The 15118-nt window shown below is 41.6% G+C and overlaps 1 protein-coding gene across 4 annotated transcripts in view; it reads right to left on the bottom strand.

Annotated features, from left to right (window-relative positions):
- Positions 1-15118, bottom strand: part of Jarid2 (jumonji and AT-rich interaction domain containing 2) — a 178232-nt gene that overhangs the window by 39377 nt on the left and 123737 nt on the right. For all 4 annotated transcript variants that reach the window (XM_032884370.1, XM_032884369.1, XM_032884371.1 and 1 more), the window contains one exon: positions 7010-7179. In XM_032884370.1, the coding sequence (XP_032740261.1) occupies positions 7010-7179 (170 nt within the window). The remainder of the gene's footprint in view (positions 1-7009; positions 7180-15118) is intronic.

The following is a 15118-nucleotide window of genomic DNA, read 5'->3' as shown; positions in this document are numbered from 1 at the left end:
CCTTTGTTTTTTCCCCCATTTTACAAAAAGGCTTCCTTTGTATAGTCATTTAGGTGACCTAGTTAACATTAACAGGGAGTGCCCAATGACTTGCCATACGTCATGGCTCCATAAAACCAGAAGCTCTAAGAAACGACAATAACTACAGAGATTACCCAATGGATATGCATGCCACTCTGCTCCACACGCTTCTACGTTTACTCCAACATTGAAACCTACGATGCAGAAGGTCCTTTAAAAGAAGATGGGGCAATTTCCAGTTCAATTTTTACAATCCCCGGGGGGCAATTCTCCACCAAGTCACACATCTTCTACATGCTATTGGTTTTCTTTAAAGTGATTTATGATCATATTCTAGATGATTTTTCTCCATTTTACAGCAGTGATTTAAATTGAAAAATTGTTCAAGTACGAATGAGACATCACCAGATATGTGGGGTAGGGGGTTTGCTTATCCAAATGAAAACACACCCTTAATGATAAAGGAACTGCCTGTCACTCATGGCCATGCCAGCCATGAAGATGGTCTCCATGGCATCCAGAGCTTAAGCAAGAAGCCCTGGATAGGGTTAGGGTTAGGGGTTAGGGGTTAGGGTTAAATAAATAGCTGAAATAAATAGATCTTTTTTTTTTTTTAAAAAAGTAATAGATTGCTACAGAACTCATAAACCTGTTTAAGACTTTTGAGGAAAACGGCATGGACTTCCTGAACTTAAGGTTCCTCTTAGGCAGTGCCCTAAATGCATCTTCACTGGGTGCTGTCTATCTAACTGTCATATTGCAAATTCCTTGCATGAGGCCTGGGTTCTATCTCCAGGTCCTGAAAGACAAGGGGTTCAGCACTAAGAGCAATGAGCACCATTTCCTCCCTCATAGCAGACAGGCTGAGGTAGTAGCACTTTTCCCCAATGGCCTGTGTACAGTAGCTCCACACACAGGCAGAAATCACTCTAGAACATGCCTCACAAAAGGAACCTTAAAAGCCTTGTCTCATCTCCAAAAACTATTCCCATTTGGCTCAAAAAGTTCAACCATCAATGCCATCAACTGAGTGAGAATATGTATATACACAAGCATGTGTACACACACACACACACACACACACACACACAGAGAGAGAGAGAGAGAGAGAGAGAGAACAGAGACATACAGACAGACAGACTGTTCCTATAAGTCGTCTTTGGGTTTTTAATGCTAACGGAATGGACAACCAACACCACACAATAGCTATGATGGTGTTCAGCCAGAATAGCTCTACCCACAAGACTGAGAATTAGAAATAAGTTAGATTTTCCAACTTCCAATTACTATACACCATCAAGTCTGAACATGATTTATGCAAAGCCTTTTCAGACTCCCACAGACAATAAACAGTTTCCTACAGGGCACAGGCACAAGCGGCTTCAGAACAGCACAGAGGCTAAAATCTACTGTAGCAGCAAGGATTCTGGCCAACACAACAGCAATGCTAGCACTGAGAGATTTCCACTGTACGTACTGTCCCCTGCCCTCACAGACCTTTTCCCAATGAATTCCAGAGGCACAACAAACACTACAAGCTTCTCCAGCCACTGAGGCATCAGAGACATATACCACTGAGACAAGGCCAGCCGCCTGGCAAGGAGAATGGGTTTTAATTTCTTGCAAAGCATACATGGTCAGACAGAGGCCAGCTGGCCCAAAGCCACACTGAACATCAAGAGTCAAGGTCACATGGCAATTATAAAAGAGTCATCCTTCAAAGATCAAGAAATTCAAGATTCCGGATTCCTTCATTATTAGCAAAGAAACTATCCTAGCAAACAAATTACTGCATCAGCAGAACTAAGACATTAGGTAAGCACAGAATGTCAGACCAGCGTGAGGGCAAACGGAATAGAAGAAGTCAGCAAAGAAGGTTGAAATCCATTGATAGAGTTTCTATGCTCAGAAACTAAGGTAGAATATGTCATAGAAATGACCCCAAACTCAGGATCGCTCTAAGACAGCTTGTCTTCTTCCCAAAAACTATTCCCACTTTGCTTAAGATAGTTCACTAGTGGGGTTGGGGATTTAGCTCAGTGGTAGAGCGCTTGCCTAGCAAGCGCAAGGCCCTGAGTTCGGTCCCCAGCTCCGGAAAAAAAAAAAAAAAAAAAAAAAAAAAAAAAAAAAAAGATAGTTCACTAGTAGCAACCTCAATGTTCTTGCAATTGGGAGATTAATTACTTTCTTGCAGATAATTTCCTATTATTATGGTGACTGCTAAATCATGACAGACTTGCCCTGCTTACAACCCTCCTTCTCAACATTCAAGGCCAGTGATAGAACAAAGATGTAGTAAATGGACGCCTTCCAGGGAGGGGCAGGCATTGTCTGCAGATAAAATGCTACTGGTTGGCTTCCTCCCATCACCTAGACAGTGTATCTGAGAATGCTTTTGAGATTGCCCAGACTGATCTCCAATCTAACCCTGTCTTCTCTGCCACTTCTGTAAAATCAAGGTAAAAACAGCGGATAAATATGCTTAGATGCCTGCCTCTCAGGCAATCACTGGGTCCGTTTCACAGTCATTACCTCTAGTTTAACTTCTACCAACTCTGACTACAGAAACCAGAATGCCCACTTTACACATGAAGAAACAAGCTGAGAGGAGTTTACGTCAACAACAATCCACAGACAGCTTTATTCCTGAGGCTCAAACTAACCTAGTTCCCTGTGGCCTCAATCATGTTTCTGAAGCACTCACTGCCAGGACCATCTTCCTAATTCACTCAAAACCTAGAGACCTGTCCAAATCCTAACTTAATTCGCTTTACCCTTTGGCCTTCCGAATAAGCAGCCCTGATCCACCCACCACACACAAATCCCTTGCAGAGATTTCTGAAGAATTCCTCCCCAGTCCCAGAACCTTCCAGGAAAGGCTTCTGATATCTGACAAAAGCCCACTTAAATATGTCTCCTTCCCTATGTTAATCCCTATGACGGAAGGTGCAGCCCTTCCCTGCCACGTCCACACGCCCTTTACCATCCAGTCTGTTTTACCTAAGTGCCCAAGCTGCTTTCTGCATGTCCGCTGTAGAAGGTAAGTTCAATAAAGACTGGAGGAATTAGCCGGCAGGGGAGTGACAGCAGAGAGTGGAAGATTCCAAAAGACAGACAGGGGAAATAAGGCAGACAGGCCCCAGAGAAAACAACTTTGCTTCACAATGGCTAAATTAGAATGTGTACAGGGAACTCCCCCTTCACACCCCCAAGACATCGTTCACTGGGCAGAGCTGGGAGGCTGCACTGTGACAGCCATGGTCATAAGAATGAACTGAGTGCTATGTATGGTTCCTCAGTCTCCTCTGGGGATCCCCCATGCTTTGCAGGGCCCCCAAAACAGACAATGTAAATAAGAGAATCACTTAAACCACTATTGCTCTACTGAATTAGGCTCATTTAAATCTCTTAATAATTAGAGTCAGAACAAAGAGAGGAAGACAGAACTCATTAAGAATAACGAGACTGGCGACAGGAAATGCAGCAACGATACTGGGTTGCTACTCACAGTACACATGCAAGCTCTCGTCCCCACATGTACCCTTGAAAGAGACTAATTACGCCTCTGGCAAAAAAACATGCCAAGCCCTTCACAGCAGCTATTTAAAGATATATGCACAGCAGGCCAACATTTCAGGTCCTGCTCCACTTGCTCATTATTACACTCCACTTCCTTAAGAAGCAAGTTCTAGGGAATGGCAGTAAGTACAGGAGGGAAACGAGTCTTTCTAGTTTGGCTGACAGTCCCTCAATGTCTTGAGACTGGAAGGTTTTAACTTTCTAAAGCTTTTCAACTGAAATGACTCCATGGTATTTATATTAACTACAGAATACCTAACCTGAATTGATAGGATCTGAGCAATAAGGATTTGGTTTATACCTGGTGTGTTCAAGAAGAGAGCTCATCATCTTTGGCTCTTGTTTCATCATTGATAGGTAATAAACAAGGTTTGAAGAATCTAATCATTGCCTTTCCCATGGCACAGGTAAGTCTCTTTAATATTCCAAACTACTTAAAAAAAAATACCTGAAAGCCTACATAAACAACAAAACTTTGGCCAAAAATATGCCTTCCATGTCTTTTATTTATCACAGACTTTACTATTCACAAAGTTGGGCGCTCCATACTTCCTTCTTGCTCCTCTCAGCACCATAAGCAGGCAGCTCACGCTACCTGTATCTCCATTTTCAGAGAACAAAATAACCTCTCTATTCTGAGAGTGGCTGCGGGTGAACATGCACAGTAAAGGAGAAAAGAGCAGGTTCTCTCCTACTGTCCAAGGGGGAAATGAGAAACAGAACACAGGAGGCAGGCAGACAGGCAGACAAGAAAGCAGGACTAAAAACAATAAAAGGTTTCCAAACTAAAACTGTTAAGACTGCCAAAAAGTGTTACAGATCTTACTTACAGTTGTTCGTAACAGCCAAACTCACAATGTGAATTATAATTAGACAAATTCAATGACTTCAACAAAATTCAATAAATTACTACCTTAAGAAATTTTAAGTCTATGGGTAAACAGGTTTGCTTATAAAAAAATTAAAAGGAAAAAAACAAAAAAGAGAAATGGAAAAAACTATTTTTAAAAAACATTACCAAAAAAAAAAAAAAAAAAAAAAGAGTAAAAAGACACTTTCATGATGCATTAAAAAGTTTAACAGTTTTTGTAACTTAAAATTCAAATACAATTTAGTAAAGGAACACATTATAAAAATAATCTACACAACCCATACATTCATCAAAATTCAATTTTCCATTTCTTTTTCTAATAATGCTTCCCTCCACCCAGGATCCAAACAGGCAAGGTACATCATTCATCCTCCAGAGTGCACACTCTTTATACGGGGTCTAAACAGGCAAGGTACATCATTCATCCTCCAGAGTGCACACTCTTTATACGGCGTCTAAACAGGCAAGGTACATCATTCATCCTCCAGAGTGCACACTCTTTATACGGCGTCTAAACAGGCAAGGTACATCATTCATCCTCCAGAGTGCACACTCTTTATACGGGGTCTAAACAGGCAAGGTACATCATTCATCCTCCAGAGTGCACACTCTTTATCTGGCGTCTAAACAGGCAAGGTACATCATTCATCCTCCAGAGTGCACACTCTTTATCTGGCGTCTAAACAGGCAAGGTACATCATTCATCCTCCAGAGTGCACACTCTTTATACTGGGTCTAAACAGGCAAGGTACATCATTCATCCTCCAGAGTGCACACTCTTTATCACGGGGTCCCTAAACAGGCAAACAGGCAAAAACATCATTCATCCTCCAGAGTGCACACTCTTTATACGGCGTCTAAACAGGCAAGGTACATCATTCATCCTCCAGAGTGCACACTCTTTATACGGCGTCTAAACAGGCAAGGTACATCATTCATCCTCCAGAGTGCACACTCTTTATACGGCGTCTAAACAGGCAAGGTACATCATTCATCCTCCAGAGTGCACACTCTTTATACGGGGTCTAAACAGGCAAGGTACATCATTCATCCTCCAGAGTGCACACTCTTTATACGGGGTCTAAACAGGCAAGGTACATCATTCATCCTCCAGAGTGTACACTCTTTATACGGGGTCTAAACAGGCAAGGTACATCATTCATCCTCCAGAGTGCACACTCTTTATACGGCGTCTAAACAGGCAAGGTACATCATTCATCCTCCAGAGTGTACACTCTTTATACGGGGTCTAAACTAAGACTTTGAAAACTAAGGTGACTCAGATAGCTCAGATCTAAAATCTGTAGGCGAAGTAGGAAAGGAGTCTAGTAAGAATCCACAGGGTACACCAAATTTCATTTGAAGCTCTACAGCAAAGGTGTCTGAGTATAAGTTGGGTCTCTTAAGTCTTTAATGTGTGCTTGGTAATTTTATCCAGGTTAACTTTACTGTGTAACCCTGACCAACCATGGAGAACAGAGGAAAGAGGATTTTTAAAACACTGCAAGTACACAAAAACACAGGTTCTGCTACGCTTGTTGTCGTTCAGAAAATCCCTTTTAAAAAATTACAACATTCTTGTTAATGTTCACATAACTAATCCCCACGACCTCAAAACAAATTTCTGTTTTCTTAACACCAAAATAACTTTCCTAGCTAGTTCTTTACACATATAATACCAGAACCTGAGGGGAGGATGGCTGGGGTTGGATTTCTCAGACTTTGAGACAGATCTAGATAACATCAGTTGTTTGTTCCAGGTCATCCAGAACTACATCATTAAGACTTTCTTTCAAAAATACAAAAAGTAGCCAGGTGGTGGTGGTACATGCCTTTAACACTCTGGAGACAAAGGCAGGCCTCTGAGCTAGAGGACAACCAGGGCTACATTGAGAAAACCTGTCTTGAAAAATCAAACAAACAAGAAAGTGGGCTACAAAAATTTCTCCAAATTTAGGAACCCTAGCTACTCTTGTAAACAAAATGGGTTCAAGTCCTAGCACCCAGCACAGTGGCTTACAAGCAACCATCTGTAACTCTAGTCTCTGAGGATACAACATCCTTCTGTCTGCAAACATGTGGTGCACAGGTTTTGCACAAGTAAAACACTCAAACACCAAAATAAAATAAAGTCTAGTTGGCGTACACGTGAAATTGTTTTAAGTATTTCTTAAGTAAAAACACTGGGGGTTGGGGATTTGGCTCAGTGGTAGAGCGCTTGCCTAGGAAGCGCAAGGCCCTGGGTTCAGTCCCCAGCCCCGGAAAAAAGAACCCAAAAAAAAAAAAAAAAACAAAAAAAAAAAAAAAACACTGCAGAAGCAACAGTGGTTCCTGCCATGCCTTTAGCTAGCACACTCAGGAGGTGGAAGCAGGCAGATCTATATGAATCTGAATCCATCTTCATATACACAAAGTCTAGCGTGCCCTACACAGTGATGCTCTTCCTTTAAAAAACAAGCAAACATAAAAACCTGCCCTCAGACCGAACAGCAAACTGATCCGTGAGGACAGTGTTAGTGCCATCTGTACGAAGCTTACCTCGAAGGCAGAGAAAGGTAAGAAAGTCCTCTGTCTTAGGCTTTCTTTTAGAGAGGTCAGAAATGTGAGTAGCTGGCGGGGGCAGCAAAGGCTCCACTGTCTTCACTGGAGTTGTGCTGGGACTGTTCGGCTGAGACTGAGCAAACTTCCTTTGTGCTTGCAGCCTGGGCCTGCAACAACAAAAGAAAATTAAAGCTAAATTAAGCAGAGACCGGAGGATACAGGACCACATGCAGCAATAAAGCCATGACCCAGGAGGAACAAGCTGACAATCTTTCAAGCAAACTCTTACTAATTAAGGCTCTATATCTCTCCCATAAACCACAGCCTGTATAACAGTGCGTTAAAGCCACCTAAGGGGACTGTATTTTATGGAGATATAAAGTATATGCATAGCATGAATGTGTGTAGAAAAGGAACAATCAGTGGGAAAGGGGTAAGATCATTTCAATGCTAGCCTGGAGTCCACAATGTCTCAAGAAACAGCATCCACTTACTTCACAATTTCCTTCCCTTATCCTGTGCTGATGCCTGGTTCCCCTTTATCTGTCCTCTACCTCTAACGAACTAGTGACATACTTCTAACATCCTGAATTCAGTCATAGACTGGGGAGTGTAGATCATTTGCAGAGTTTACGGAGAAGTAGGAAACACAGAGATGGCACAGTTGGAAAACTTATTTTGCTTATTGCCAAATCTAATTCCCAGAACTCATAAAACCGTCATCTGATCTACACTACATTATTTGTTTAAAAAAAATTAAATCCTGCAATTAAAGAGCAAAACAAACAAAAAAAAAAAAAAAACCAGGTATATTATAAACTGTCAGAATGAGAACAAGCTTAGCGTAAGTTCTACTTTCTCTAACGTCGCAGTCTACATCTACTAGATGCACGCTACAGAGATAAGCCGTAGAGCAGGAACACATCTCCAGCAAGCAGTCTCATTATACACTGGCCAGAGCCTTGAGGTAAAGACAGTCGCAGTGAGTGGGTGACGCAAAGACAGGTGAGGAAGCACAGAATGTTGTCTTCTAACAAAGGGGAGGCAGAGGAAAATCCAAAAACCCAGGACTGGTAGGATGACAGATGGGTGTATCCTCCTAGAGGACACTGCCCAGCATGCACGTATGGAGGTAGGACTCCACTTCAATCAACCTCTCCAACAGGTACCTAGCATCTCACACTTCATTATCAATGCAAAAATGCTTTACAGCAAAATAGTTTGGGCGTAAGAGTGGTTAAAAGTCATACTGCAGTGGAGCTTCTGAATTTGAGGAGAATCAACAGGAGTAGCCCACAGACACCAAACACTGGGCTGATGATATAGCTTGCCTAGCAAGGGTAAGGCCAAAGGGCCACTCCCCAGTAGGATATAGCATTAAAGGAAACAAGTAGCATCCTCACTGGTATATAAAGGTGTGTATGGATACAGCTCCCAAAGGAAAGATCTAGGCTAGTATTTCTATCTGGAATTGGGATAAATGCTCAATGTTAGCAACTCGGGTATACAATCCCCCAGGTGGTATAGAAAAACAGAGAAGAAAAAAAGAGCAAAGCCAGTTTTCTGTTTAATTTTTTTATTTTATGAAGAAGTCAGAAGCATGCTAAGTTCTAATAGAAATTGCTGGGTTTGTATTTCAAAAGTCACCTCAGAGATTCAACCACCCTATAAGCAGCAGTTCTACTGTCCTACTAAGCACTTAATTGCAGCCTCACCTTTAAGGCTTACTGAAAGACAAACCAGTATTAGACATGTCTTCAAGAGGCAGGAGAAAACCACACAGCTGCCACAATACTTCACTTATTTATTTAGAAGGCAGACAGTTAACCAAAGCACTTAGAGGTGGGCAAGAATAATAACCCAAAATCCTAGCAAGAAGAAGACTAGGGTAGGCAAGATCAGTCAGAACAATGTAGAGAGCTAGGGAGATGGTTCAGTCAATGTTGCTGCACAAACAAGCATGACGTCTTTCCTGAGTCTGAGCCAACATAGCCATGTAAACATGTTGGACTGAGAACTAGGACTCTGACCTGTAATCCCAGCACGCCAGGAGGCAGAGGCATAGGAATCCTAGGGGCTGACTGTCAGCCAGCCTAACTAAAGTAAAGATATCCAAAGTCTATGAGGGACTCTGTCTCAAATAGTAAAGCAAAGAATGGCACCTAAGGGGCTGGAGAGATGGCTCAGCCGTTAAGGCTAGGTTCACAACCAAAAATATAAGAGCGGCACCAACATTTGACTTTTGGACTCCATATATGAGCACAGGTTCACATATCCAACTGAGCGCGCGCGCGCGCACACACGCACACACACCACAAATTCTCTTTAAAAAAAAAAATCACTGAGAGTATGGAAAGAGAAAAAATACTTTTATAGAAACCAACATGTAAAACATGCTAACATTGGTATTGAGTTAGGGCAGCTCTCAATGCTACCTGACCCTAGTTGTGTTCAGATCTCAAGCACAGCAATGTATAACCAATTGTTTTGAAAGCTAACTAATGGAGAAAAGTCTCATGCATAAAGTCCTTGGGTGAGCCCAAAGGGTCTAGACAGACTCCTTACCTCCTCCTGTCCTTCCCTATCACACAGATGGGGATGAAAGCTTCCTGGGCAGTTTTCCATAAAGAGCCCAGTATGAGAATGAGAACCCCATTTCTAGGTTTCCTCAGCCATCTACAGTACACAATGACCACCTTCCTCCTATGTGTGGCATTCATTTCTACGACAATCCTTACTATAGCATGCATAATAGCAAATCCTGGGTTGTCTGAATTCCACTGCTAACAAAACTTCCTAATAGTCCCCAAACCAAAAACCGTGTGTACACACAAGGGAAGGGAAACCATGCATATCTGGTACCTTCATAAATGTGCATATAAAAACATTTTATTAACTCAATTCTCCAATATTAAACTTGTTAGCTGCTAAATCCAATAATTTAGCTGACATCCCAATTCTAATCAAAGGGGTAAGGAAGATAGAAGGGAGGGTCTGGTCAATTAAAAATAAGAAACTGCTCCTGGCAGATGCAGATGAGCAGCTCCACTCTTTGTGGCAGTGTAGGAGCTGGACCTGACACTTTGCCAACTCCCTGAAAGGTCTATTCAAAAAGGAAAAAAAAATTCTGTGTTTCCATCCCCAAAATAATTACCCACTCTATTCTATCCCTACACACACACACACACACACACACACACACACACACACACACACACACACACACACACACACACACACACACACTCAAAGAAACAAGAGTATGCGCATGTGTGTGTGCACTAGGTCTGTGGGCGGGAGATACCATCCACCAGGGCAGGCTGCCCACCAGATTCAAATGCAAGTTCAGTGGCAGGCAAAACACACAGGATGGCTATAAATGCCCTGCATGATGGAGAGAATATAAACACACCCTCAAGTGAAGCCAGCAAATACCAGCTCACCCGAACTGGGTCAAGAATGCTAGTCCCAAATGGTATTCCTGTAAGCACAATCCCATCTCCTGCTTCCATAGCTAGGTCTGCATGAGACTATAACACAATGACAAAGAGATGGTCACTTGGCTCACAAGGTTTGGCTACACAGAATTCTTTTGCCATCTTGACATCTAGCTACTCATTACAGACATTTTCCAGTGGGTTTGCTTTACATATGAACAGATTAGTTTATGAAAAACAGGATATTAAATATTTGCAGCTCTTAATTAAATTACATAAGAGCTATTTAGAGTGAAAGTTTGTTAAAGCCAGATTTGCCTTGGGGAACCAACCTTCTGGAAAATTCCTTCCCAAGGACTCCTTAAAAGGTTTGGCTTGGTCCAGCAGGCACCAGGAAAAGCCACAACTTGGGCTTTGGCTAAACTAACTTTTATCAATGTGGGCCTTGGTTTTCTCAAAGTAATAGAAATAATAAATCAGGAGCTGGAGCAGGTCAAAGACACTGTCTGAAGAATGGGACATAGCCTACCCATAGCTAAGCAAGGCCACTGCAGTAAAGCGGGGACTTAGCTGATCCTCTGAAAGGGTAATTCCTACAGCGACTCCTCACCTAACACACTCTAGCTGAGAAAGACTCATCTTCTGCCAGTGCCCAGTGGGAAGTTACTGGCACAAGCTGAGGTATGTTTACTAACTGTGCCAGAGGACAGGTTAAAAAAAACAAACAAACAAACCAAAAACACAAAACAAAAAAACAGGGCCACTCTTAGTTTTAAATACAGCATAACAATCTATAAAACTAAGAAGTCAGAAAGCAATCCAATTTTTAAGAAAGAAATCAAACCCTTGGACTTTTTAAATAATGACAATAATATCAACTCTGGTTTTTAATGAATTCTTCACATGAAAAATTAGTAATTACATATATGAACGTGCTGCCTCCTCAAAAGCAAACCTCTAACCATTTTTATAAACACACAGGACAACAGAAAAGTCTTTAATTGTTCGTAGAAAGAAACTATGAGAAAAGAATGTCCACAGAAAGAAACTGAATACATAAAAGATAGGAAGGAACATTTACTGGCATACAAACTCTCAGGCGGTGGTGTGATGTGGAAAGTAATAAATCTTGTATCAAGAAATTTCAAAAACAAAAACAAACAAAACCCAAGTCTTCCTGACATCACAAATTACGATCAAGAAAAGCATTTGACATTGAATTTCTTTGTGTTCTACAAAGCACTCAGGTCCGAAGGGGAAAGAATTATGATTAGCGGACAGTTGGAGTGGCCAATAAAGCCCTTTTGTCAGGCACAAATGCTACATGTCCTAGGTGCCCAGGCAAGGCTGTAAGTCCCACCTCCTCACTGGGATCACACTTAGAGGCCAAAGATTCAAAGGCCCAAGAGAACAAAATCCTAAAGGAAATGGAGTAAATAAGGATTAAGAGTCAAGAACAGCAAATGGAAGAGTCCACTGTAGCCAGGATGTGGCTAAAGAAATTCCTACTGTGTATGGTAGGTACGAGCAAATGATCCCAAGTACTGTTTTAAAAACTTAGCTGTGCCAGTTAAAATGCTCATTTGTCTTTCCTCTCACACTTGACGTGTGACTGCCAGTGGAGTCTTAAAAACCTAGCTAGTTTTTCAATTTTAGGTTACTGAGAACCCAACTAACTGCATGCTGCCAAAAATCCCCTGGCAGCCATCTCCTGGCAAAGAGAATGGTGGGGAAGGAGGAATGAATGACCTTGTGAGGCAAGAATGTTTCCAGGGGGGAAAAAAAGAAACACAAGTGAAGAATCTATAATCTACCACGTGATTCAGTTCATTCACTCTTCTTTATCAATAGAGCTATAAAAAAGCCTGAATGAAAAGTTAATCATACAGTAATACTCAAGATGCAACGGTGTATCAGGTGAAATTCTAAGTCTGCTACAGGGCTGGGATGAAATCAATGGTTTAAAAAAAATTCAAGCTGTAGCAGAATTTCACTTAATGACTCCAGAGAAAATGACTAAGGAGATGCTACTCACAAATGTGCCCCCAGTGAGCCTGGCAGGACAACATTTCATCATCTTCCTCTCACTTTACTTTAAAAGAAAGATGCTACTCACAAATGTGCCCCCAGTGAGCCTGGCAGGACAACATTTCATCATCTTCCTCTCACTTTACTTTAAAAGAAATCATTCATATATATATATGAATGAAAACACACCCCAGACATTTTCATTACCTACTGGAAATATAGTGTGGTGACCACAAAGCACCAACAGATGAGATGACAACCAACTTCTCTAAAAAGGAATTCTGAATTATAACAATCATGCTCTACCGCTGACATTCAGAACATTCATTAACATCAGGTAACAGAAAATAACCTAAAAACTGCAAAAAGCATGATGTGAAGACAGAAATTCCTTCTTTCTTATCCCAATTTCATTACAATTCAAGGCATCAACAAGTATTTAAGATGTAGAGAATATCACAATAACTTTTTTTTTCTTAATTTGCAAGCATGTGTGCCTGTGCACGCATGGATGCGGTGCCCACAGAAGCCAAAAAGTCTCATTAGATCCCCTAGAACTAAAGTGGCAGTTGTCGGCTGCCTTGTGGCTACCCTGGAAAGGCATTTAGTGCTCTTACGTTGATCCTATCCTGGCACTTGGGCCCGTCTAGATGTCAAAAACATAGCCTACAGCTAAAATGCATAGGATTGGTCTATGATATACATAAAAATGAGAGGCTACAGTCTAGAAAAGATATGCTACAGAGTACCAATATATCTTGCTTTCATGAATAATCCAAAAAAACTTATTTTCTATTGTGCTGTTTCCATATCTAAAGAGTACTAACCATTCACATGCTATCTCTTGTAAAAGGAGTCTGGACCCTGTGACAATTGTTTCATGAAGAAAAGTGAAACTGCAATTAAATCTTTCACAACTCACACATACAAGTGATCCTCCTCAATCCAATAGATTTTGGATTCAGAGATAAAACAGGTGGAAAGAAAACCAAAATAAAAAAGAATGCTGAGCAATTAACTGTGAAAATGATGGCAAGTGTCTCTGCTCTGCAAAGTCCCCGATTGACCGCACATTCTCCTTAAGGATGGACTTGACAAAGCTGTTCTGCTGGCAAAATGGACCATAGTACAATCTTGCTTACCCAGATGGAGGGAGGTGGGTTTTAGAGGGAACTTCGGTGCTCATTTATAATGACTCTCCTCAATTCCACTAGCCTAAACATCTCTTTGATCCAAGAGGCATCCATCTTTAGTGTGTCAACAGACTGCCAAGCCACACTCTTAGCCATGCTTCAGTCCTGGAAGTATGGCTGTGGTCCCACCTTCAGCGATTTCTGAGTAAGCCTAGTGAAGTCATTTCCAGCTGGCCATTTAAAAGCCCCCAGAGAGCAGCTAAGACACCAACACACCATTCCTGCAGGTCTGTAAAAGGCTTTCCCCACTCTTTCAGAGAATGGTCCTGAAGAGGCATAGGGCAGCTGTCCCTTCTGCCTGCGGTTGTACTTTCAGGCAGAGTCTACCTAGCTGGCTAAGGCTGTCTGCTAACTGTATCCTTTTACATGGGCTAGGAGTATAGGCATGTCATACATGAGTGTTACTCTGACTGGCATCACAGTAAATAAATTGTAAACAAAGACAGGAATGACGGTTCACTTTGAAAACCCAGGCAGAAGGAAGGACTGCTCAAACAGGGTCTCCAGAGTAAAGATTTAAAAAAACAAAAACAAAAACAAAAACAAAAAAAAAACAACAACTTTGCATTGAATACATTGGGGCTCCTCAAGTTTCTTAGCTATGACAAGGGCTTCATAAACACAAGAACACTTGGAAATTACCTACCTGGGAGCAGCTAAGTCACAAAGCTATTATTAAAAAATCCCTGCTGTCGGGACTGGAGAGATGACTCAGTGGTTAGGAGCACTGACTGCTCTTCCAGAGGTCCTGAGTTCAATTCCCAGCAACCACATGGTGGCTCACAACCATCTGTAATGGGGTCTGGTGCCCTCTTCTGGTGTGTCTGAAGACAACAACAGTGACTAATATACATTAAAAATAAATTAAAAAAAAAAAATCCCCGCTGTCTTGAAGAGCCATCCATTTCCTCTTTCTAAGAAGTCATCTGGTCTCCGGTAACTGCAACTCTGCGCTCTCCACCTCCCAATCAAGATTGAAAACTGCAACCTATTCATGTTTTCTCTTCCTAATCTGCCTTGTGATCCTTATAAGGGTCCCTGTAGGGACTACATACCCCTCTTTTAAAAAAAAAAAAAAAAAAATCAATGAGCATGCAGAGACAGATAACAACCTTTTCCAAGAAGACTTTAATTTTTTTTTTTTTAACTGTGTGTGAGGGTAAAAGAAATGACAGAACAACACAACGCATCTAGCCCTCTCTCTCCTTTCACCAAGCATGTTCTACAGAGGTTAGGCTGAGGTTTACAGGCTTGGCAGCAGATGCCTGTATCGTAACTGGTCCCCTGTTGTTCCATCATAAGCTGTCCTTTTATATCCACAGAGTGGCTCTACAACACTGCCCTCGACTGCTCTACAACATTTACCAATCCTCTTGTCTGTGATTCCTAGATGTTAGGATTAAGTCGTGGGCTGCATCACATTATTGAAAACAAACCTGGACTCAGCG

Source organism: Rattus rattus, chromosome 14 (genome assembly GCF_011064425.1).
Source record: "Rattus rattus isolate New Zealand chromosome 14, Rrattus_CSIRO_v1, whole genome shotgun sequence".
NCBI classification, from domain to species: domain Eukaryota; kingdom Metazoa; phylum Chordata; class Mammalia; order Rodentia; family Muridae; genus Rattus; species Rattus rattus.
Note: the sequence above shows the minus strand (reverse complement) of the source record. Positions and strands in the feature narration are given on the sequence as shown.